The sequence below is a fragment of the Eschrichtius robustus genome, chromosome 10 (assembly GCF_028021215.1).
Source record: "Eschrichtius robustus isolate mEscRob2 chromosome 10, mEscRob2.pri, whole genome shotgun sequence".
NCBI classification, from domain to species: Eukaryota; Metazoa; Chordata; class Mammalia; order Artiodactyla; family Eschrichtiidae; genus Eschrichtius; species Eschrichtius robustus.
The window spans coordinates 11,261,559-11,286,362 of NC_090833.1; the positions used below are offsets into that span (position 1 = coordinate 11,261,559).

At 53.2% G+C, this 24,804-nt stretch overlaps 1 protein-coding gene across 2 annotated transcripts; it reads right to left on the reverse strand.

Moving 5' to 3' along the window:
- Positions 1-5,346: 5,346 nt before the first annotated feature.
- On the reverse strand, positions 5,347-24,420 carry LHX2 (LIM homeobox 2). Of its 2 annotated transcripts, XM_068552902.1 has the most exons (6): positions 24,342-24,420; positions 24,119-24,156; positions 22,555-22,757; positions 21,189-21,596; positions 15,358-15,556; positions 5,347-5,653 (listed from the first exon to the last, which is right to left on the reverse strand). In XM_068552902.1, the coding sequence occupies exons 1-6, from the start codon at positions 24,418-24,420 to the stop codon at positions 5,366-5,368; spliced, it is 1,215 nt and encodes a 404-aa protein (XP_068409003.1). In that variant the 3' UTR covers positions 5,347-5,365. The 2 variants fall into 2 exon arrangements, with proteins under 2 accessions (XP_068409003.1, XP_068409002.1); XM_068552901.1 differs by lacking the exon at positions 24,119-24,156 and having other exon boundaries at positions 15,358-15,563; positions 21,193-21,596; positions 24,301-24,420.
- Between the last annotated feature and the right edge of the window lie 384 nt (positions 24,421-24,804).

Genomic DNA, 24,804 nt, shown 5'->3' on the forward strand with positions numbered 1-24,804 from the left:
TAGAAAAGCTGCTGGTTCTGAGGAAGCTAGTTCTGAAGCACAGGTCTGGCTAGAGGCTCTCAAGGCAGCTTCCATCTCCAAAGAATTTTCAGTGATTCTCTCCTGCCCACATGAGTGCCGCTCACTGCTGGAAAAATCCTACACCCCGAGCACCCTCCTGCCCTCTCCCTGGATCCCCCTGTGGCGTCAAACACCACCAGGTCAGTCGCCTGATCTTCCAACTCAAAAAGTTTCCCAAAACATCCACCCCTGTTAGAACCCTCTTCTGGGCTCCCTCTGCCTCTTGAACCTCCAGGCCAGCTTCACAAGACCCCAGGATGGGCCGGAATTGTCTAAGTACCCCCAGCCACAGTGCCTGGCACGGTGGATGGATTGATAGGTGCTAGCTGAATTTCTAGAACTGCAATGAAAATCTCTTTGTGGCCCCCAAGCTGTGTGATCCTGAGCAAATGACCCCTCCTTGGCTCCCTTCTCTGTGAAATGGAATGACACTCCCTGCCTCATGATGCTGTGGGAAGAGCTCAGTGAGATAATGAGCATAAAGGCATGGCAAGTTGTGTAGGACTTCCATCCCATGCAGAGCCGGACTCTCCTTCCTTGGGGCTCCTGTAAGCCCCCGGGCTTCCCTCATGCTGACAGTGTCTGGCTGTTGACGTGTCTGTCTCCCAGAAAGCCTGGGAGCCAGAGGGAGGGGCTGTTGGCCAAATTATCTCCACGTCCCCAGACCTCGATGCCCAGCACTGGGCCATGGAGAAAGGGAGGAAGAGAGGAGGGGGAAGATGGAAAGGAAGGTATGAAGGGCCCACTGGCCCTCCTAGAGTCCCCAGGGACCAGAGGGTCCAGGGCGGCCCCTCCCTGGGGCCTCAGCTGGCGGATGAAGCCTGGAGGTGTTCACTCTTGCCAGCAGAACACACAAGCCGTAGCGGCCAACACTTCCTCTCCAGGAAGCTGGTTCTGCCATGTGGGACTCCAACCTGAGTACAGGGTGGGGAAGGGGGCCTGCTTGGTTGTATCCTGGGCCTGCAGCCCAGGAAAGAACAGGGGGATCAGAGTCATCTTCCCAAGGCCCCTGGGGCCAAGCTCCAGCTGGTATTCAAGGCTGTCCATGAGCTGAACCTGACCCACCTCCACAGGAGCACCCCCAGCCATTAAATTACTCTCCACTCCCCACTGTTCTCTGTATCCTCTTGCCTGTGCCCAGGCTGTGTCCTCGCCAGGAATTCTCACCCTGCTCCCCTCCTCCACCCAGTCACCTTTGGTTCATCCAAGATCCCAACTCACATAACATCTCCTTGGAGTCTCTCCCAACTTCTTGAGACAATTCCTCACCCCTCTCCTGTAGCTCCCCTCATATTTAGTCAAACACGAATATAGCATGTATACATTCTCTTGTGGAATCCTAACAGTCCTCCTACAAGGCGGATAGCGTTGGCCCCATTTTACAGATTAAGATACTGAGGTTCAGAGTGGCTAAGTACCTTGCCAAAATTCTTGCAAGGCAGAGAAGACTGGAAGGTCTCTTCCATCTGCCCCAGGCCTCCCCTCTCTAGGGAAAAGGAGACTTCATAGGATGAGACAGGACAGGGGACAGTCACTGTCAAAACCTCAGCCCCTGCAAACTGCATAATGCCAGGCCTGGGTATAGGTCCCCAGAACCAGGAGGCTCTCCATGTTCACAGCAGGTTGGAGACCAAAAGGTTTTGGTGATGGTCCCTTGGTCCCCTCTGGAGCCAGCATGCAGGGAGGTGGCAACACTGCCCCAGAGTCTCAGGTAGCAATGATGACAGCATCTTCTCCCTCCCTCCCATCACCAGGGGACAGAGCTGGGCTGGCAGCCTAAGCCCAGCCTCAGCCCCTGCCCCACCGAGCGCCTGCTTTCCAGTCTGAGTGTCTGTTTATTTCTGCTGTCCTTTTGGTGCCACCTTCTCCCTCTCTGAGTGTCACTCTTCACCAGTTCAAAACGACCATCTCTATTCCTCTTGCTCTGTCTCTCTGTCAAGGTCTCTCTCAGCCTCTGAGTCTGTCCCAGGATCTCCCTTTATCTCTGAGTCTTCTCAATCTCCATCGGCTTTTCTCTCCATCTTGTCATCTCTCCACCTGTGACTTTGTCTCTTAACCTGGATCCCTGTCTCTTGTCTCTCTGCCTCTTCACTGCTCTGTGGCTGTTCTCTCTCTTTCCATCTCTCTTTCCCTGTCTACTGCGGATCTGCCTCTCCGCCCCTCTGCCCTGTATCTTTGTCCCCATTGTCATCTCTGTCTGTCTCTGCGTCTGTGCGTATCTTTGTCGCTGTCCCTTTCTGCCTCTGTGTCTCACTCTTGCTCTGCCTCTCTCCCCATCTCCCGTCTCCGTCACTCTCTCTGAGTGTCTCACTCTTGCTCTGCCTCTCTCCCCATCTCCCGTCTCCGTCACTCTCTCTGAGTGTCTCACTCTGTGTGTGGTGCTCTCAGTCTGGACTCAGGGGAGAGCAGTGCCTTCCCCACAGCACCCCCATCCCTGGCCCAACAGCAGGCCCTGCTTCCAAAGTTGCTCCCATGTAGAGGGTGGGGGACCCCTGGGCATCATTCCAGGGCCTGCTCCCTCTGGGTGGCAGTGCTGACAGACAAGATAGGGATCGGACTCAGGTCTGTCCAGGCCTGAGCAAGGGGCACAGCCGGGTTACGTGGGGGCGTCTGGGTGCCTGCAAATGTTTGCACGTGTGCACATCTGGGTTTGTATGCGGGTCTCCCTGTGTGGGGTGCTCTGGGTGTCTGTCTGGGCATATCTGTGAGCGTCTGGGCCTGTTTATGTCTGTCTGCTAGATTTGTGCACGTGCGTCTTTGTGTGGGGCTGTCTGGGTGTGAGCACATTAGCCTGTGGGTCTATCCATCCAGTAGAGCCTCAAGAGTGTACCTGTGTGTGTCTGTGGGTCCCTGGGAGTACCTGGAGTCGGGCTGCATCTGTGCGGTTGTCCACGGGCCAGGCCCTCTGCTTGCATTCTCTTACCTAGTCATCAAGGAGGTATAGATTCTGTTACCCTATTTGACAGATAGAAAAGTTGAGGCTCTTAACCCACATGCTTGGATGTGTGACTACAGATGTGTCTGCTTGAGTTTGAGAGCTTGGCCTATGTTGACAGACCTGGTTCAAACCCTGGCTCCTCTACCACTAGCTGCCTGACCCCAGGCAGCTAGTGGTTAATCTTGGGCAATCCTTAATTCATTCAGCAAAAATGTATCAATCAAAACCAGATAAAACTAATCCATGGTGCTACAAGTCAGAATAGGAGCTACCTTGGGAGGGGTTGACAGGGAGGGGGCCCAAGGGAGACTTCGGGGTGCTGTAAATGTCCTGTATCTTGATCTGGGTGGTGGTTACACGGGTGTGTTCATTTGGAAAACAGCAATCAAGCTGTTCATTTCAGAAATGCGCCCTTTATGCACATTATACATCAATATAAAAGTTTACCAAAAATTTATTGAGCTCTTACTATTTGCCAGGCATTAAATAGCAATAGAAACAATAGTGTTTGTGTGTGTATGTAACATTTCAGAAAGTGAGTCACTTCAGGCTTTACATACTTTCAACCCATTCCTGCCCTACTCCCTTTCCCCACATGGTCCCAATCATGATGGCAGGAGGAGGAAGGGAGAGGGACCGCAGTTCTGGGCTGGATTGCTGCCCTGCCCAATCTTGCCTGGCTGTTTTCTCCTCAAAGCAGCTACGACGTTCCCTCCGGGTTTTCAAATTGGTGGGCCACTGTGGGGCATTTTGCTAGACGACGGCTGGCATTTGATCAAGCTGGTAACAGAGTACCCTGCAGTAGGGCTCAGGGCAAGAAATGAGGGGTGTAAGATGCTCAGTGGACAGACGTCACACCTGCTTGATGCATCCAGCAATGACAGGCAGTGCCTGGATACACACATTCCTGCTCTCCACCTGCAAGGTCCTGACGTGTCACTTGTCATTCCATAAAATATATTGAGCTCCTACATGCCAGGCCCTCCGCTGGGCCCTTCAACACACCTCACTTCACCCTCACTACAACTGCCATGTAAAGGTCACGACTGTCACCTTCCAGCTGAGGAAACTGGGGCCTGGAGAGGTGAAATGACTTCCTTCAGCTCACACTGCTCAACAGCAGAGATTCCAACCTCATTCTGCCTGGCTCTCATCCTCCATCCTCTCTGGATGCATCTTTTCTCTGGGTTTCTGAGGTTACCTGAAGCTTTAGTAAAGGAACCAAATTCATTTGGTTTTGCCCTCTTGGAAGATTTTGAAACTTTGTGTCTTATATTAGGAAAACTCGAGCTTACACTGCCCTTTGGTGACAGCGTTCACTCCTCATGGGGAAAGGCCTCCCTCATTGCCTGATATACCCTTCCAGCCCAGAGAAGAGCAGAAGAGGCAGGTGTAATGACCTTTGAGCTTTGTCAAAGGATCCAGCAGGGCGTGCTTATTTAATATTTGAAAGAACACATGCGTGAATGAATGGTATTTTGCTTACGTGCTCCCCACTTAGCACATAGCACACGTGCTAAGATGATCTCTTGTCTGTCTCTGCCTCCACTCTAAATTCCTTAAGGGCAGGGACTGTGTCTACTTCATCTCTGGATCCCAACAAGCAGCCCAAAGTCTGGCACAAAAGAGGGTCCCCGCAAATATTATAAATATTTATAAGTTATTATAAATAAATATTATAAATAGGGGAAGACCTTGGAATTGATCTCTGGGCTTCAGTAAGACTCTTAAGTCCTGCGAATTTGGCACACCTCTAAACAGCAGTGGCACCAGCTAGTTTCAATAAGTGGTTTTATTACTGGTTAGATTTTACAAATTCTGATATTTGAACAGACTTCCACCTTAAAATTCTAAAACAACAAAGCGACTGTTGGAGGGGGTTTGATTTTTTTCCTTTTTTTTTTTTTTTTTCTTTTTTAGGACTATTCAAAGTAACAAACTTTTTTTTTTTTTTTTTTTTTACATTTTTGCTCTGGTCATAAATATACAGAGAGAAAAAGAGGGAGAGAAAAATGAACAAGTCATCCAAAGTATGGAGATAAAACAGTATTCCTAAGGCACGTGGCAGTCTTTGAAAATACAGAAGCTCTAGCCAACTTAAATTATTTGTTGTTTTTCCTCGCTCAGTCCACAAAACTGTACAGTGACACAAATGTTGTGTTGCAGATAGATCTTCCAAGTAATTCCACTCCACACCGCTGTGTCAGCAAGGGGCGTAGTTATTTTCTTCCTCATTTTCCAGGCGAGATCCTAAAATGTGGTTAGTTAGTTGCTCAAAGCCTCTATTTTAAAATACACTTGGAATTCAACTAAAGATAATTTCTTTTTTAAAGAAATTGTGGGGCGGGGGCGGGGGGCCGAGAATCATTAGAAAAGGTTGGTAAGAGTCGTTTGCGAGGGGCTGTGAGGCTCGTGGCCCTCCAGGTTGCCAGGCACAGAAGTTAAGACGGACGTCACAGTCGGCAGGGTGGGGCTAGTCAAGTCTGTGAGGGTGGTGGGCGTGCTGGAGGGGCTGAGCGAGGCGTTGGACAGCTCCGAGGCCGGTCCCGACGGCGTCCCCGTCTGCAGCGCCGCCTCCGTCGACTTGTCCACGCCAGTGTTTTCCTGCCGTAAAAGGTTGCGCCTGAACTTGGCCCGGGCGTTCTGAAACCAGACCTGCGTTGGGGAGAGGGAAGGGCTGGTCAGAGGAAGACGGGCAGGACGAGGAGAAGAAGGGCAGAGCATGCCCCCGGACTGTTTAACTCAGAGATGCCAATCGGTGTTCTGCCGGAATGCGGGGGTGGGGGTGGGGGGACGGGGGACGGGGGGCGGGGGGCGTGTATTAAAAAGTTGGGCTGGCAATACTTTGTTTTGTATTTTTATTGTTAATACAATAAAAATGTCCTTTCCTCGAATTGCCTGTTACTGGGTTTCCCCTTCGGTTAGAAGTTTCTCAAATATTGTAGCCACTAGCCACATGTGGCCACCCAGCACTTGAAATGCGGCTAGCCCAAAGACGGCTGGTCTATAGGTGAGAACCACATCAGATTTGAAGGAAGTAGAATATCTCGATGGTAATTTTTATTTTGATTACATGTTGAAATGACAATATATTGGACATATGGGGCCAAACAGGATATATCCTTAAAATTAATTTTACAGGTTTCTTTTTGCTTTTTTAATGTGGCTACTGGAAAGTTTTCAATGTAAAATTACATATGTGGCTCACATAGCATTTCTATTCTGTTCTGGGAGATTCACACAAACCAAATCTCGATCATTTTTCACCATGGTTGAGAGGTTCGTTTTTTTGGCAGTCGCCTTTAAGCGGGCAAGAGATCCCACAAATTCTTGTGGGTACCATTTTTCAAGTTTTTCATGGCAAGTCTGGTAAATACCAGAACGATGTAAAGAACACACAGGAGTCAGTCAATAAAGAGTCACTAAGAGGAAGAAAAAGACGCAGCTCCTAATCCCCACCACTATCTGCTGGAGAAGCCGCCAGCATCCTGGACCACTGGGTTTCAGGTCTCAGGGCGGAGTGGACAGAATGGGAAGAGCTGCCCGACGAAAGATTCCCTCTCCCGACCTGCCATGTCCCAGTATCCTTTACGAGGGAGCTGGGGTGGGGGGCCCAGTTACTGAGCTCGGTGTGAAAAGAATGCCCAAGAGAGAGAGTAAGGGTTTGCTTTCATTTTCCCTTGAGCACTGACACACACATACATCCGCACCCACACCACTGCACACAAGCCTGTACACACGAAGCATCGATACTTATCTACACAGCACCCCCCAGCCAGTATGCCCACCCATCGAACTGCACAGAGAGATTCCGCTGTACCCAGAGGTCCTCAAAGTACTTTGGGAGAAGCCAAGAAAATCTGGGGGGAGGAGGGTTGGGGGCTGGTGTGGGAGGTTGTATCTCCCAGAGAAAAAAGCCCAAAGGGCAGGGCCCCTTCCCTTCCGTTTGTGTGAAGAAAACACTCGCCGGAAGCCTCCCGATAAAACAGAGGGCCTTGGGGAACTGAACAGATTCTAGGGTGTCCAGCTGCATCTTTCCAGGTGCGCCTGCATCTCCTGTCTTCCTAGTGTCTCAAGACAGGGATCGGAAGGGCCAGCCCTAGGCCCCACCCTCCCCTGGGGACCACCCCAGCCACAGGGGCCTGCGGCCTCAAATCCTCTTTTTGGTGGCCTGATACAACTTGGGCTCAATTAAAAAGCACAGCCTTGGGGCTTCCCTGGTGGCGCAGTGGTTGAGAATCTGCCTGCCAATGCAGGAGACACGGGTTCGAGCCCTGGTCTGGGAAGATCCCACATGCCATGGAGCAACCAGGTCCGTGAGCCACAACTACTAAGCCTGCGTGTCTGGAGCCTGTGCTCCACAACTAGAGGCCGCGACAGTGAGAGGCCTGTGCACCACAATGAAGAGTGGCCCCCGCTCGCCGCAACTAGAGAAAGCCCTCGCACAGAAACGAAGACCCAACACTGCCAAAAATAAATAAATAAATAAATAAATTTATTTTAAAAAAAAAAAGGTCCCAGGAGAATTTAACAACAACAAAAAAAAAAAGCACAGCCTTTAGAATCCTGGAGTAAGGAGGGAGACGCAGACCCTGTGAAGTCGGGAAACAAAGCTCTCTCCCGCTGGATCTTTCCAGGAAGAAAGCACATTTTCCCTGGCCTTTGCCCAAAGCAAGCCCATCACCTCTTCTGGGGGCTTGCAAATAAGTACAGTGCTTCTAAGACCAGCCTCTATAGGCACTTCTTGTGATGGGGGCTCCTTCCCCGCCCGGCCTGCAGAAATCTACAGAGGTGGGACTCTGTGTCCGTCTGGCCCAGAGAATGACCGATGGAGAAAATGATGGAGAAAGCCCCCAGAGACCCTCAGAGAGAAGAGGCGACTTCCCCAAAGTAACACTGCAGATTGGGGACTAGGAAGGCTGGAGCCGTGACGCTCTTGCCACCGTCCTGTCCTGAGCATGTGTGGCCCTGTGAGCATCCTGTGGGCCTGACTCTCCAAGTGGTAGCAGGAGCGGGAAGCCCCGGGGGCAGTGCATCGCCCATCGGTCCGGGGCTCCAAGCCCTTGGGAAGGGCTGGAACCAGTTAGTTGCTGGCTGTTTGCTATTTCTCTGGCGTTGCCCCTAATAGAGGTTTGTAAACAATGACACCATCTTCCACAACTGCCTTCTCTGCTTTACTGAATCTGAGGTGCTGGGAATCTGGTGGATGAAAGTCAACAACTCAACTAAAAGCCAGATGCTGCGGGGGTTTGTGTGGAGTTTGTTTCTCACCTTAAGCCAGGCATCACCAGAATTCTCCTGGGTATTTCAAAAAAAAATCCCCTCCCAAGAGGTTGTTGGGACAGGGACCTTGTCTAAGTCATCTTTATATCCCTGGGGATATGGCAGAGGGACTGGCAAAGATTAAGAATCAGTCACATGCATTGAGTTAATAGGAATACTAACAGATAATATTTACAGACCTCTTCATGCTGGGCACCCGGCCATCCTCTAACATTCACGGTCACAGGTTATCTCCATGATAGGCCAAGTAGGGAGGTACTATCATTATCCCCACTTTATAGATTTAAAACCAGAGAGGCTTGGAGAGGTAAAGTCACTTGCCCAAGGTCACACAGAGGCCAAACTGAGATTAGGATCCAGGATTATCTGCCATAAAAAGTCCATGCTTTCCCTACTACATGATCCGGAGTGAGTCAGTGAATGAATGAATGAATGAATGAATGAATGAGTGAATAAACACAGAAGCAACTACGATGTGGTGGAAAGAGCACAGGCTGTAGCTTCCAGCTCTGGTTCTGCCACTGACCAATCAAGTGACCTCTGCTAGTCCCTTACCTCTGGGTCTGCCTCAGTTTCCCTACCTGTACAACAAGGGGGTTGGACCACACCATATGATCTCCATGGCCTCTTGGGGTGCTGACAGGCTGCGATTCTCTGGCAGCTGCAACAAGGAAGACGATCTGCTCTACCCACCCATCTTCTTAAACTGACAGCCCTCTCTCTTCATCTCCAGGGAGTGCCTCAGTCAGGTGCCCAGGGGATCCCCAGCAGGTCCTGGGTGGAGGAGGAAGCCCACATGGTTACACGGCTCCTCCTCAGACACCCCCTGGCACCGAAGGCTGAGCTTTGCCTTGCAAATCCCCTTCCCCAGGATTCCTTCATCAAGGAGACCAGGAGGGCCAGTGGGAAACCCACTCTGCCCCACAGATCCCCTCCAGGGCCACTAAGGAAACCAGCCAAAAGACAAACGCTTCAAGCCCAAAAATGTCCACTGGCGGTTTCTTTTTATGACATCAAAACCAATGGCTGCATCCAAAGCATCCGACCAGATGGGACAAGTGGAAGTCACGACACAGCCACTCCACGCAGTTGCAGAGGAAATGTCTTGTGATGAATGTTATGTGAGGAAAAAAAAGAATAACAAAATGACATCCTCTGGTATTGCAACTTCATAAAGCAAATAATAACGATGAATATTATTCACTCAGAAGGCAACGTCTAAGCAAAGTTCTAAGGATTTTACACATATGAACTCCTGTTAGTGCCTTACAAGGTCAGCACTGATACTATCGTCAGGTGAGCAGACCGAGGCCCAGAGCCCAGCCAAAGACGCAGAGATGAGATGTGCATCCCAGCAAGCTGGGCCCACGCCCCTACCCACTACTTAACTTCCAAACTGCACACCTGGATTACTGGTTTCCTGTGTCTTCATATGGGTAATTTTCCCCCCTAGTTTTCTAACCTGCCTGTATGGTGGTTCTATTATTTTATAAACTTTAAAGAAAGTTTTCTTTAAAGAATAAAAAATAAGGAGCAGTGGACTGGATATCAGGACCCCTTGGTTCCAGTTCCAGGGCTACAACTACTTTGCTCCGGGGCCTTGAACAAGTCACTCCACCTCTCTGGGCTTCAGTTTCCTCTCTTCTAAAGGGAGAGATTTGGGCCAAATCACCTATGAAATTCCATCCAACTTCAACCATCCGTGACTAGATCAAACACTCTGTACAGCCCTGTGCAAATGACATGCAGAACAATGCTCACTCTCCCCATTTTACAGGTGGGGAAGCTGAGGCTCAATGAACTGAAGTCCTAGTTTAAACCTCACCTCCTCAGGGAAGCCACTCCTGACCACCTCCCTCCCCAGGTCAGGTCCCCGTGTTTATGCTCTCGTTGCACCCCTATATTTTTCCATCCTAGCACTTCTTCTATTTTATTTTTGTCAAGAGTTAAATAAGGGTTCTGTGGCCAAATACACTTGGGAAATGTTAGACTAGACAAAGTTGAATCTCTTCAAGATTTCTCAATGCCTGTATTAATGCCAGTGTGCTCTGATCTCTAAGAGAAGGACGCAGTCAATCTTTGGCATTTCCCAAACTTATTTGGCCCTGGAATCATTTAAAGATATTTTTACTATGAGATATTTCAAATATACAGAAAAATATAGAGGTCAATCTTACCACCATTTAAATTATTTATACAATACCTTGCTGGACATTGTCTCCCCTGTGGACTGTACATTCCAGCCGGGCCTGTTCACTGCCAGGGTCACCCCCGAATCCTCAGTACCTCATGCCCTGCCCAGAACATGGCAGGTCAGTGTATTTGTTGAAGTGAGTGAACGGAGGAAAGCTAGTGTCCTCAGTTCTCGAGTTCTCACATAGGTTAATGATGACTAACTGGTCATCTGAAGAATGCTTTTAAACTGCTGGTTGTTAAAATGTATTTTCCTTCAAAGTCACACTGGGAACCCCTGAGGAGACGTTCACCCATCCAAATCCATCAGCTCACCAGCCCCTTCCCCAGCCTAGGGCACCTTAATGTTCTGCCTTCCTAATCCTTCCCCAGGAAGGAAGAGAGGCAATGCAGAGGCGCATGGATGTGCTGAGCAATGCTCTCCAAGAACTGGTAAAGCTTAATGTCTTAATGGACTTCGGTCCAAGGGGCCATTCTGTCTCCCGGTCACCTTGCCCACTGGTGACAAGTGAGTACTGTGATTGTCATGCTGCTGCTGCTGGTGACCATTCTGAGCACTTTTTACGCCCCTAGGGCTTTACAACAGAATTCCTGCTTTCCTACCAAGACATGGCATCTATGACTCACTCCTCCCCTTGTCCCCCATCTGTCCTGCTGCGTTCAGCAGCTAGATCCAAGGGGAGGGGGTGCTGAGAATCACAATCCCTCCACTGTGCCATATTGGAAAGAGCTGTGGAATCAGACCAATCTGGGCTTGACTCCTCCTATCACTTATTAGCTGTGAGACTCAGTGCAAGGGTTTTAGCCTCTCTGAACCTCAGTTTCCTCATCTGCAAAATGAAGATAATTAAAATTGTTAAATGTGTGCAAAAGGGGATGGTAGACTGAACCTTACTAGGTAAATGTGTACGAAATTAATATGTATTGAGTCCCTCATATACACTTTATAAATTACACTTTATGTCATCTTACTTACTCCTTGCAACCACCTAGTGAGGCACTGTTATCATCCCCATTTTATAGCTGAAGGTCAGGGAGGTTAAGTCACTTGCTCATGACCATTCAGAGAGTAAGTGGGAGGGCTGAGTCTGGACCTCGTATCAGCTCCAAATTCCAGCAGGGATACTGCATCCCGGGCCTGCCATGTTGATGCTTATGCATTACAGATTCAGTAACAGCCTAGAATCCCTAGACACACACACACACACACACACAAACACACACACACACACACCCTACATCATCCACTTCTGGGAACACAGCCTCAACCTTAACCTGCCCCGCCCTGCAGACTCTCTCCGCAGGGTCGAGGTGGACCACAACCTGCAGGGGGCACCCAAGGCCTAGCACAATTAAGCTTGTGTAGCCAGTGATGAGAAGCCATTTCATGGGCACCTACTTTGTCTACTTTGTACCACCAGGCACCATGCTGGAGCCTTCCCATTCATTGTCTCAATCCTCAGGAATCCTCAAGGTACAAACTATTATTATCTCCACTTCAAAGACAAGGAATTGGGCTCTGAGAGGAGAAGTTAAAGTGTCCAAATCACATTGTTGTTATGTCAGAAAGGACTTTAATCTATATGTTACCTTCCAAAGCCACACCACCAGCTGCCTCGCCCCAAACTGCCCCCATCCCATCTCCCCCAGCTGGCCCATCAGTAGTCAGAACACCTGGGAGAGAGCCCCACCCTGCCAATGCCTGGCTCCTGTGTCCTCAAGTAAATCACTTCATCTCACTAGTTCTTAAGCTTCTCATCTGTAAAATGGGGAGGAAAATATTAAGGTAAGGAAGATGAGTGGCTGGAAAGACAATGCTTTGCAAACTGCTGCATAATCATGAGCTGCTGTGCTGTTAGGGAACACTAAGCATTTGTGCAGGAGATTGGGAGGTCTGGGAGGAGGGACAACAGGGGTCTGATGTGTCCTGTGGGTATGACTGCCCTCACCCCAACAACGTACAGGCCATAAATGATACTCACACTCAGAGGCTGCCACTGCTGGGTTGGCTTAGAGGAGAAAGAGCAATGCCCACTGATCAGATGTGCCTGGATTTGGATCCAGCTCTGCTACTTACCAGCAAAGTGTGACTTGGGGCAAGTGGAAATCATTTGGGCCTCAATGTTCTCATCTGTACAGTGGAGGAGAAGGGATCATGATGCCTGATAGTGAGGACTCAATGAGCAAATGTACTTCATGAGTCTTTCAACACATAGTAGACACATAGTAGAGCACTCAAACATTTATTGATTAGTGCTTCTATCAGTGATTCTCTCTAACTAGTCCCATGCCCAGGCTTTTCTGAGTCCCCATGGTGGAGAGGGCATGCAGGTGTGAACAGCCCTGGCTCAGGATTTTAGGGGAGGAAGGGCAAGTCTAGACCCAGGTCACACAGATGAACCCTTCCTCACACACAGGGTAAGTAGTTGATCTCTCCCCTGGTCTCCCATAGAAACTCCCTCCCGACTGATCACACTATGGGAAAACCGATTGTGGGTCTGTCTCGACACCTAATAGGTGAATTTCTTCAGGGCCAGGACTGTGGTTCATTCACCTCTGTGTCTCCAGGGCCTGGTGCCAATAGCTATTTGGTCAGATGAAAGAATGAGAGATAACTATGCTGGAAATCCAATGTGTTCCTAAATCAAGCTTCCTGCCTTACCAAGGCCAGCAGAGATCAGCTCCCCACTCCAGATTCAGACCCAACCATGGACATTTACTCTTTATTTCACTTAATCTGGATAATTGGCGAGGTATGTGCCCTAATGGTGCCCATTTTACAGATGAGAAAGCTATGGCGCAGAGAGGGTAACTAATTTGTGCAAGACACACTGCCGGCGAGTAGAGGGGCAGAACGGAACCCAGCTCTGCCTGACTTCAAGCCCCTGTTCCTGCCCCTGCCTGCTCTTAGGGCTTTTTTCACGGATCCCTCTCCCCCCACCAACTCACCATAAGGGCATCTAGAGAGAGGAAGGACTACTAACCAGAGAAAAGGCGGCAACCACAGATCCTCCGTCCAAATTCGCCCAGGGCTGAGGAACAGAGGGGGCGCCAAGGAGAGTCGCCCGACCTAATCCCCAAAAGGAAAAGTCGGAGGAAAACGGACCAGCGGGATCTGAGACCCCAAAGGGCCGCCTCTTCTCGAGCCCTGGTCAGAGGGACCTTGGGCAAAACGGATCCCTAACAGGAGGGGCGGGGCCCGCGCGGAGCTCCAGGGCGGGGGGCGGGCCCAGAGAGGCGCATCGGTGTTTCATTGACGGGCCCTCAGCTCCCTCCGCTACGTCACTGAGCCCGCGCGAGACCAAGCTGCGCCAGCCCCGTCGCGGGGCGCCGGGCTGGCAGCCGGGCCCAGCCGGCCTGGGGGCCCGGACTCCAGGCTTCCCGGAGATCTGCGGACCCTCGACCGCGTCACAGTCCCATCCCGCCACCGCTGTCACCTCCAAGATGCTTTTTTAAAAGTTCTAACAGACTCGCAAGAAAACTTAGGGTGGATCCACAGCCTTCGGTGTCGTCACCATCACCCTCACCCACTCGGTGTCGCCGCCCACCCCTGGGCCCTCAGTCCTCAAAGACTTGGGGCTAGGGGGTCGGTCGGACTGGCCTGCACTCAAATCCCAGCACTACTCCTCCTGCTGTGGGACCATAGTCAACTCACTTCATCTCCCGATTTTCTTACCCAAAAATGTGCATTGTTATCCCTACAGTCACACGTTCTAAGGAATAAATTGGTTAAACTAGCTATAAAGGGAGATATTCTCCCACCTTATCATTGTACAGATGGGGAAACTGAAGTCCAGCCACCAGAATAATTGTTTATACTAGTTAATATCAGTTAACTGATTAATCTAGTTAATGTTATCCTAGCTACCATCCACTGAGCGGTTGTCAGCTACTGTGATGGGCACTTACGTTATCTCAATTGCTCCCCCAATAAGCCTTCAGTGTAATTTCTTGTGCCCATTTCATATATAAGGAAACTGAGGCTCAGAGGAGTTAGGTGACTTGCCCAGGACCATGAAACGAGTAAGAGGAGGAGCTGAAGATTTAAAAAGTGGTGACCCAAGGCTCTGCCACAAGTTTGGGTCATACAGGCAGCTGGCATGCCTGTATCCCCAAATGGGGTTCTTAACATTTTGGGGGTGGTGGACAGACCCTTAGGAAATCTGGTGAAAGCTCTGGATCCTCTCTATCAAGAAAGCACCCTCATACAAGTGCAATGCTGCTTGTTTTCAGAGGTACCCATCTACTTCCATCCAGGGGATCTGCCCTAATCCCTCTCCCTTACAAACCTTGCTTCTGGGAGAGTCTGAGAAACAACAAAGAAACAGAAGGTAAATCTAGAGAGAGACAGGAAAAAAAAAAAAGAGAGAGAGAGAGAGAAACTAGAGAGAGCAAGTGAGGAGCAAGAAGCAGAAGGAGCAAACGGCTAACAGCAGGTGCCTTGGACGGGCATCCTGGTTTAAGGGGCCAAGGTTGCTGGTGGGGGGGTGGGGGGAAGCTCTGGTTTAACTGAAATGCTTGAACCTTTTACAACATGAACATATTTGAGTGTCACTTGGGTAATACATAGCAACTAAGAATTGCTTACAAGAAAGAAAAGAGACTGAGTGTGTAGACAAAGAGGACAGAGGGACACACAGACACAAAACAGAAACACTGAGGGGACAAAACTTGAAGGAGAGAAGACAAAGTTAGAATGGAAAAAAAAATATTGAAATACAGCTAGAGATAGACTGAAGAGATGGAGAAAGAGAACAGAGAAAGATAAAGAGATAGGCGGACGTAGAGTGGAAGGTCCTTCCAAGGCCCACGGCCATTGTGGGATTCCACCCCCAGGTCCTGACGCCACAGGTGCCCCCACCCCTAGCCCCTGCCCGGCTGACCTGGAGGACCCGCTTGGTGAGGCCCGTCTTTTGCGCGAGCTGCTTCAAGTCCTTGGCGTCGGGGTTGTGGTTAATGGCAAAGTAAGACTTCATGGTCCGAAGCTGGTGGTGCTTGAAGGAGGTGCGCATGCGCTTCGTCTTCTGGCTGCTCGGGTACGGCTGGTCGCGGTCCAGGTGCTCCGCATCGTTCTCATTGCAGCTCAGGGCTGGGGAAGGAAGGCAGAGGCAGCAGGTGAACCTCCTGGCCCGGACCCCCACAACACTGCCAAGTCCACACCCACCCCACGCTTCGCCAAATGTTTCTAGCCTCGGGACCACACGGCAGGTGCCGCACCCCGCTGAGATGGAGATATTATCCCATTTTATAGATTTACAGGGGAGTTTGAGGTTGAGAGAGCCATCTGCCCAGGGTCACTCAGCTAGGAAATGCTGGATTCAAACCCAGCTCTAGGAGAATCCAAAAACCATTCTGAGCCATCATGTTACAATAATAATAGTAATAATAACAACAACAGCTACAACTTGTCAATGACATTCAACTCCACAAGATGTGCTAAAGGGCTTTACGTGCACAGTTTCATCCTCAAAACAACCCTTTGAGCCAAGCATTATTTCCCCCTTTTTACAGATATTGAAACTGAGGCTCCGAAAGGGAAGTCACTTGACTGCAGACAGCAGGCCCATGATCTTCCCGTTTCTCCCTGCACTCCCTAAGGAGGAATGTAGTCTCCAGTCTCCCCTGCCCCTTCCCCCCACACAGTGTCTGGCGCAGGCACCTGGAAGTCACAGACTTCAACTCACTTTCCATACCCTCCACTCACTTTCATTTCTCCCTCATCAGTTCCTACAACCAAAGGTACTGCACGATCCCTTAGCCCTGGGCCGCAGGCACTGGGTCAAAGGTTGGAAACTGTATTTTGTAGCTTAATCCTCACCACTGCCCTATGAGGCAGTTGTTTCCCAGTTTGACAAATGAGGTGAATGAGGCAGGGAGGTTAAGCGATCTTTGGAAATCTCAGGGAGTGGCAGAGTTCTAACCAAAAGGGAAGGAAGCTGGAGGAAGAAATTAACATGTATGCCACACCCAGGGTATGCCTTTGGCTCTACATACATGGGGGGAGGGGGGCTTCACTACTGCTCCAAGAGGTGGCTACTGCTATTCACCCCATTTTAGAGATGAGGAAACTAATGCTAAGGGAAATAAAGCCACACCATTGGTTATGGCTGAGCCTAGATTCAACACTGCAGTGCTTGCCTCCTTGCTGTTTCTTTCCCCTACACCACAAAGGCAGGCAAAGATGAAGCATGACTCTTTGGGGAGCCCGTCCCCATCCAGAAGGGGCCCAGCTGGGCCTGTCAATGCCTGGAAGGCACTGGGGTTGGGGACAGGGATGGAAAACTTGGGCCTCAGAAAGTTGCTTAGCAACCTGGTGGCTGATGGGGACACACAGGACCCCTCTCCAAGATCCCCTCAATACATCCTGAGCCATCCCACACGTAAGGTCTTACTTTGGGGAATGCCTCATAGGAGATTAATTCATTCCCCCTAAAGTGGGCAACTGGGAATGTATCTCCTGTCTCATCACATGCCCATAGTAGAGCTGCAGATTTAGCAAATAAAAATACAGGTTGTCCAGTTAAATTTGAACTTCAGATAAACAATGAACAATTTTTTAGTATGATGTCTCAAATATTGCATGGGACATACCTATACTGAAAACTGATTCGTTGTTTGCCTAAAATTCAAATATTGCATGGTATACACTCATACTAAAAAATTATTCATTGTTTATTTAAAATTCAAATGTTGTATGGGATACGCTTACACTAAAAAAATTTACTTGTCGTTTACCCAAAATTCAAATTTAACTGGGAGCCCTGCATTTTATCTGGCAATACTACCTCAGAAGTACTCCTGCTCTCCTGGTGACCTACTCCTCCCCTGCCCAAGTGAGGAGTGGTCCCTTGCAGAAAACATTCACAAGATGCTGCTCTTGTCCCTAACCTAGGAGTTGTCAGCAAGTGGCTACACCTCCTAAGGGCTCCTCCCATAGGCACCCAGGCACCCAAGTCCTCCAGCCGGGCTACTCCCACTGAGAGTGCTCAGAGTGAAGAACGGGGATCCAGCGATTTAAAGGGGATCACAGAATGACTCCAAATGGGATCCATGGAAACTGCCCTGCCCCCGCTGTGGGGAGCAACCCTCTTCTTGCCCCTAGTCCCCAGCTCCACAGGAGGGGGCGGGCAGGCCTCCCCACAGGGGATCTCTGGGCCCATTCCTCCGCCCAGCCCCTGCCTGGGCCTTGCTGCTGTTAATGAGCTCCATGGGGACCCTGGCGCCCCACGAACCCAAGGGACGTGCCCTGAGTGAGGCCTAGATGGGGGGAGGTGGTTTGGGGGAGGGAGAAAGAAAGGGCAGAGAAAGGAAAGAAAGAGACAGATGTAGAAAGACAGAGAGAATGGAGAGAAAAGGAGAGATGGTAGGGAGGGAAAATGGACAGAGCCAGGAAAAAAGAGAGAAGAGGCAGAGGAAAAGAAAGCAGTGGATATGGAGAGAACCAGAGAGAGACAGCTACAAAGACAGAAAGAAACCAGGAGAGACACAGAGAGAGCCTGAGGGGACAGCAAGGCCCGGAAATAGTAGGGATGTTGTGTGGTGGAGGGTCCAGGCCAAGGAACTGAATCCCAGGTCTCAGGGAGACTGGGTCCCTGCGGGGTGGCTTTTTCGAAGCTGTTACAGGCTGGGGAGTGGTGAAAACGGGAAAGGGGGAAAAGGAGAGGAGGGCAGAAAAGGAGTCGGCCCAAGGCAGGGAGGCCGAGGCCAGCCAGCGGCTGGGGCAGGGGGTTGCGCTGGGGGCAAAGAGGCTGTTGAGCCCAGATTTGGTCGGTGCCCCAGGCCCCGCACTCTCGCCCCCAGCTCCCCAGACGGATCGCGGTTCCCCAGGATCGGGTCCGGGGAGGAGCAAGGGGACGAGGGGAGGGGGAGGACCAAGCTTTCTCTCTCCTTTTTTTTTTTTTTCCTCTCAATTAGGCCGATTCAATGGAGCTAAAGAGCTCGTAAAATCATGAATAATTTACTCGTGATCTGTTATTAACCCATCGGGTTTCGAGCTCTTGTCGCTGGGACTGAACCTGTAATCAAATCTGACTTCGCCTCATTTTACTAAAGACTAGATTGTAGGTTCAATTGTCTAAATAATGGATTGGAATCAAATCAGTAATTATGCCGCCAGGCACACACACACACAGAAAGCTGGGGCTGGGGGAGGCCCGGGCATCCGGCCGGTCCGCGCGGGACTCCCGTGGCCGCGGCGCGCAAAGCGTGCGGCCCGGGCCCTTCACGGTCTCCGGCGGCCTTGTCCGCGACCCCGGCCGGCGGGCAGCCACGCTCCGGGGTGGGGTAGGTTTCAGTTCCGCCTCCGGGACCTGGGCTGCGCTCTCGGACCAGAGGGGCAGCCAGAGGAGGACCGCCGCGGCCATCGCCCCGGAAGGACTTTCCGACCCTGCGGCCCCGCCGCTCTGACTGCCCTTCCCTAAGCGAAGGGCCGGGCGCACCGACGGCGCCCCCTCACCACTCTGCCCGAGCTCACCGCGCTGTAGTGAGGTGCCGCCGCTCCTCCACCGGACTGTCCCCCACAGCGATGGGCTTTGCAGGGGGTCCGTGTGGCTGGGCCCCTGGGTGCGGGACACTCACACAAACAAGCTCGAGTCCTCACAGTAAGAATCACGCACACAACGCACACACACACTTGCCCGGACGCACCTCCGAAATCTCACCCTCCACGGGGCCCTCTTTCCAGTCCCAGCGACCCCACGGCCCACACTGCGGCCATTTCTCTCCTGCCAGCGCCGGGAGGGGAGGGAGGGGGACAGCAGCCAGACCGGGGGAGGCCTGGCCGGGCAGGAGCGGCCAGGGAGGCTCCCCCTTTCCCCAACCTAGTCCCGGGAGCCCCGCGTAAGCGAGCCGCAAAGCCACCGGCGGCACGCAGTGCGCGGTTAAGCCCGGGCCAAGGCCAGAGACGTGAGCGTCGAGAGAGAAAGAGACAGGAACAGAGAAACGGGAGACGAACGCAGAGAGAGAAAGTGGAGCCTAGAGAGCCGAAAGGAAAAAAAGGGAAGAGAGGGACCAAAGAGAAAATGACGAGATGATATGCGTGGGGAAGTCTCGTAGAGATGCCAGCTCCTCTGAAACTCAGCCTCCAGCCACATCTTGCTCGGTGCGGCGCGGCCTCGCCAGGGAAGGCGGCGGAGCAGCAAAAAGCACAAATACACCTCGGTACCTCCTACCTTTCAGTTGCAAACCCGGCTGCGAACCTGTCTGCCCGGGAAAACATAATCCCGCTCCCAACCACCACGCGCCCTGTGGCCCAGCCCGCCTGCTGCTTCCTACTGGAGGCCGACCCCACTTGATAAATAGACCGGCTTTGTTTTGGGGGACCTGATCTGGACTCAGTGTGGTCTATTCAGGGTGGTGGGTGACCAGGGATGGAAGTTTTGGAGAGCCGCATCTCTGGTAGAGCCTTCAACAAAGATTAAATCCGCCTTGCAGACCTGGCCGCAGCCACCTCACCATTTACCAGACTGGGGGCTGTATTTTCCTCCCAGCTCTGCACACCAAGACACACATGCCCCACCATCACCCAACAAGCAACTTCGTTGGAGCGAACAGGGGATCCCCACCCGCCTCTCATCCCCTCCCTGCCCCCCGCCCCGAGCCAGCTCAGATTTTTAAAGATCAAAATAATCCTGACTTCTTCCCCACCACAGCCCTCTCTGCACAGTTCAGTGTTTTTGTTTTGTTTTGTTTCCACTTGTGCATTAGACTAAGGGGAAAAGGAGGAAGAAAACAAAGTCTCCGAATCCAATTCTGTCGCAGACGAAATAAAGAAAGTAATTGCAAATAAACTCTATCAAGTTCAGAAGCCCGGGGAGTCATAAACCTTTCCCGGCCCTGCAGACTTTGGGCAGATGTTAATGGTTCAATGTGCCAGGCCTCAGAACCTCCGCAGCTGTCCTGAGCGCGGAGGGACGCGGGAGGGGGCAGAGCCTCTCCCGGAACAACCCGGGGTTCAAAGATGCCGGAAATGCGAAACAAGCCCTCCACCCCACCCCGGCGCAAGGCCAGGCCTACTGGGTCCCAACCCGGGGCGCCGGCTTTGGAGGGTCGCGGATCTCATCCCAGCGCCCCGCTGTCACCCGGAACTCGGAGGAAGAACCCCGGAGGAAAACCGAGACCTGGCGGAGCAGGAAGATCGGGCGGGACACTACGACCCGCTTTTTCTCAAAGGCTCCTGGGCCCAAGTTTCCCGAGCCTGCCGCACTCAGGACACTTCGCATGACCCCGGCCGCAGGCCAGGCCAAGCTCGGTGCCTGAGGCCACAGCCTGTCCTTTCTCTTGGGACCCCCGCCACTCTGCTTCGCTCATCCATCGCCCCAGATCCTCTCCCTCAGCCACGACAACCTAGAGCCTGTTTGGTGTCGGCTCTGCCTTGTTTTCTCTATCCTTGCACTTTCTGCACAGCAAAGTGGGTAAAAGGCCCAAACCAAAAAGCTGCTTCTAAAAAATTTCTCAGGGACGTGATCCTGCACCCAGAGCATCAAGACCATTAATGCACCCTCTCCTCCCGCTCCAGCCGAGAGCGCATGGGCTGGAGCCCAGGGAGCTAATGTCCCCTCTGCCAGGTTGTCCGGTGGGCCTGGGGAAGCTAAAGGCTGGAGTACCCAGAGTGCTATAAGTATACATGTATAAGACACTGAAATTCACTCGGCTCTTGGCCACTGACGCAGTGCACTTTCCCTCAACCCGTCGGGGCGCTCGGGGCACCTCGCACTCACCAGCGTTGTAGGCCGCCAGGTCCGCCCCGGGCCCGGGGCTCTTGCGCTTCCTCGGCCGCCCCTTCTGCACCGTGCCCACGCCATTGTAGTAGGGAAGACCCAGAGGGTTGGCCCCGGCTGCACCCAACCCCGCGCTCTTGGCCGCGGCAGCTGCCGCTGCTGCGGCTGCGACATCCGCGTGGTTGAAGTGCGCGGTGTACTCGCCCTGCAGCAGCGCCTCGAAGTGCAAGCGGCAGTAGACCAGGCTGTCCTTCATGCCGAAGTGGTCTCCCGTGGTCAGCATCTTGTTACACGTAGTGCACGTGAAGCAGTTGAGGTGATAAACCAAGTCCCGAGCTCGCATCACCATCTCCGAGGCCGAGATGCCTAGGTGGCAGCGGGCGCAGCGCTGCACAGAGAACCGCCTGTAGGGACCATCGAGGGAGGGACTGTGGGGACACACGGTTGGGTACCCCCCCATATCCCTCCTCCAAGTGCCACTGCTGCCACTGGCGGAACTCCACTCCTCAAGACTGGCAACCAGGTCTTAACTTGGAGGATGGGGGGAAGATGGAACTAGATTTTGGCCCAGGTCTGGTCCTACCCTGAAATATAGTTTCCCTTAACCATTTTCATGCCTACAAAGACTTTACCCAGAGTCTGAGCAAGCCCTAGGAAAGCCTTTGCTCGGGAGTAAGGGGAACTTCCCAGTTACCCCTTCCTCAACCTCTAATCCTGCCCTCCACAGCAGTGCCTGGGCATCCTACAGACGTTTGTAATTTGTAAGAAACACAGAGACGGGAGAGAGACAGAGAGAGAGAGAGAGAGGGAGAGGAAGAAAGAAAGAAAGAGGGAGAGAGAATAAGCAGACCTAACCCTAAACCCAGAGAGGAGAACCAAGGAACGTGGAGTCTGTCAGTGATTCCCGTTCTTCAGTCCTGGCCAGCTTTCACTCCCATCTCCAGGAAAGACCCGGAAATGCACCCAATCCAATCCCCCGGCTCTCCCTCCAACTTTATTCCACACCAGCCTAGACTGCCTGGGTTTAGGGAGGGGGTGCCTGTTTCTGTTCCCTCTAGTTGACCCAAGAAACTTCAAAGGGAGAAGGGTGCAAGGACCCCCAACCCGAGCTTATTTTTGGTCTAAGCTAAGAAGAGGACACTTTCTGCTTTTCTCTGGGTCCCTACACTTCGCAGATCTTTCCAAGATTTCCCTCAAATTGCTGTTTAAAAAGGATGTCATCCAATTTGTACTGGCTTGGAGAAGGGAGGACCTAGGTAGGGAACCCTCCCTTGGGGCTGGAGGGAAGGCAACCGGAGAAGACTGCATCTGAGATGAGGGGTCCTGGGTGCCCAGGGCAGTGGGTCCCGAGGTGGGGGCTACCTGTAGTAGTCTTCCTTGCAGTAGATGCTTCCATCCTTGCTGAAACAGGTGAGCTCCGACTCCAGGTTGAGCTTGCACTCGCAGCACTTGAGGCAGCCCATGTGCCACTGTTTGTCCACCGCCAGCAGGTAGTAGCGGTCGGAGATCTTGCCCCCGCAGCCGGCGCAGAGCGCAGCGCGGTCACTGCTGATGGACGGCATGGTCTGCGGAGGGAGGGAGGCGCGAGTCCGCAGCGCCTGCGTCAGCCTGCGACCCCGCCGCCACGCCACGGGGAACCGGGCACCCGCAGCTCCCTCCGAGGCTCCAGCTAGCCCTAAACGTGGGGGTGGGGGGATGGGGGTGCCTGCCAGGGTGTGCGGTGCTCTTCCTGCACCCCAAAAGGCCCATATCCAGGGGGCTCAGGACCCAGGCCCGCCCATGCAGCCCAAGCCGGCCACAGGCCCAGGACCGGCTGCTGGCCTGGATAGATCTTCCTCCTTACTTCTCCCCCTTCCTGTCCCCTCTGCTCTTTTCCCAGAAAGGCTCGTGCTGTGTTTGGGGACTGCGGGCAGCAGTGGCTACTTCAGCCAAGCCCTCCAAAAGCTTCCCCCAAACTGTTTCTTAAAGGAGCCACTCTGCTGGGCCTCAGGAAAAGGGGTAAGATGACCATTAAAAGTCACCCTCCCCACAGACTCCTCTCCAGAGACTCGGTGGAGTTCCTGGCCCCTAATCCCAGTGATCTCTGGATCCTTAAGCCGAAGGTTCAGGCCAGGGCAAATCGCGGGGCAACCTCTGCCCCTCCACCACCTCTGCCACATTGTCTGGGGCCCTCTTGGGTCCTGGGAGATGGTGAGTGGGGTGCATGGGCACCCTCAAAGTCTCTGAGTGCAGGATAGGCCCAATCCAAATCCTCTCCTAACCAAACTGATAGGCTGAGAGGGTTTAACTGGGGAAGAAGAGCTCAGAAGCAGAGGCACTGGGGCTGCTGCTTCTTGCTTTCCAAGCAGAGAAGGTTTGCTCATGCTCCCCACCTCTTTGGCCTCTAAAGGTCACTTCTGGGCCCGGCTTGGGCAGCGTCTGCTCATCGGGCCCCCAGGGAGGTCTGAGGCAAGGAACTGGCTATTTGGGGCTGGGCTGGTGGAGCCAGGTATGGAGATCCGAATGGACTCTCCTTCCACAAGAGCCAGGCCAGAGCCTGAACTCCCGGCCCTAACCGAGCCAAGTCGGGCCAGCCAGGAGGCCCAAGATGCGAACAACGAAAAGCGCTAGCCTAGAAGACTTCGACCCCTGAAATTGCGCTGGGACGGGAACCCCGATTGCCAGGAGGCAGGGAGAGGCCCAAGTCGGCTGGAGCCCCAGTACTGCCGGTTTGTTCGCCTTCCCCGCGCCGCAGGCGGCGCCGCCGCCAGCAGCCAGAGCCGAGTGGTGGAGGAGAGCGCGGGGCTGGCGACCAAAGAGCCCGTTGAAGTGAGAAGAGAGCCATCGGGCCGCGGGTAGGACTTCGCTCCCACTTCGGGAGAAATGCTCTCTTCCACCCTCAGCGTCTGAAATTTCGGTTTCAACCTTGTTTCCCTCCTCCGCCAACAGCCGGGTTTCCCCTGAGCCGGGAGCTACGGGCCTTGCATCCTGTCCGCGGAGCCCCAGCGTCCAGTCCCGTGCGGCACGAAGGACGCTCCCCAAATTGCCCCCAAACTTAGGAGAGCAGAGGAGCAGACCGAGCCGGTCCCGTCCCAGCTTTTGGCCCCGACCCCGCCGCTGTGCGCCTACCGTCTCCGTGTCGCCGCGGTCGATGGCGGAGCTGATGGCGGGAGCCTCGCTCTTGGCCCTGCGGTCCATCTCGTCGATGACCCCGTGCACCTCGGGGCCCGACAGACTGTGGAACAGCATCGCGGCGGGACCGGCGGGGCCGGGGGCGCGGCTCCTCCGCGGGAGGGCTTGCCCCCCGCCTCAGCTGCCTGGCGCTCCCCGCGCTAACGGGCCCGGTGCATAGCCACCGCGGCCCCGGCCCCGCCCGAGCTCGGCTGTGCCCCCAGGCCGGGCTCCGGGCCCCGGGCGCCCGCGGGCCAGGACGCCTCCCGCCGAGGCGCGGGGGCAGCTACATCGCGGGTCGCCTGGGCGGCGGCGCCAAAGCCAGGGTCACAAGGGCACGGGGCGGGTGGGGGGTGGGTGCGGGAGGGGGTGAGAGACCAGGGCAGAGGTCAGCGCCCGCCGCGGGCGCTTTCACGCCGCGGGCATCGCCCGCCCGTCTTCGGCGCCCCCGGCGCAAAGCAG

Excerpts from the sequence above, each read along its gene's own strand:
- LHX2 (XM_068552901.1), bottom strand. The coding sequence starts at position 24,420 with ATGCTGTTCCACAGTCTGTCGGGCCCCGAGGTGCACGGGGTCATCGAC. Across the intron at positions 22,758-24,300 it reads ACCGCGGCGACACGGAGACG|ACCATGCCGTCCATCAGCAG; the intron begins GTAGGCGCACAG and ends CTCCCTCCGCAG. Across the intron at positions 21,597-22,554 it reads TGCAAGGAAGACTACTACAG|GCGGTTCTCTGTGCAGCGCT; the intron begins GTAGCCCCCACC and ends TGGTCCCTACAG.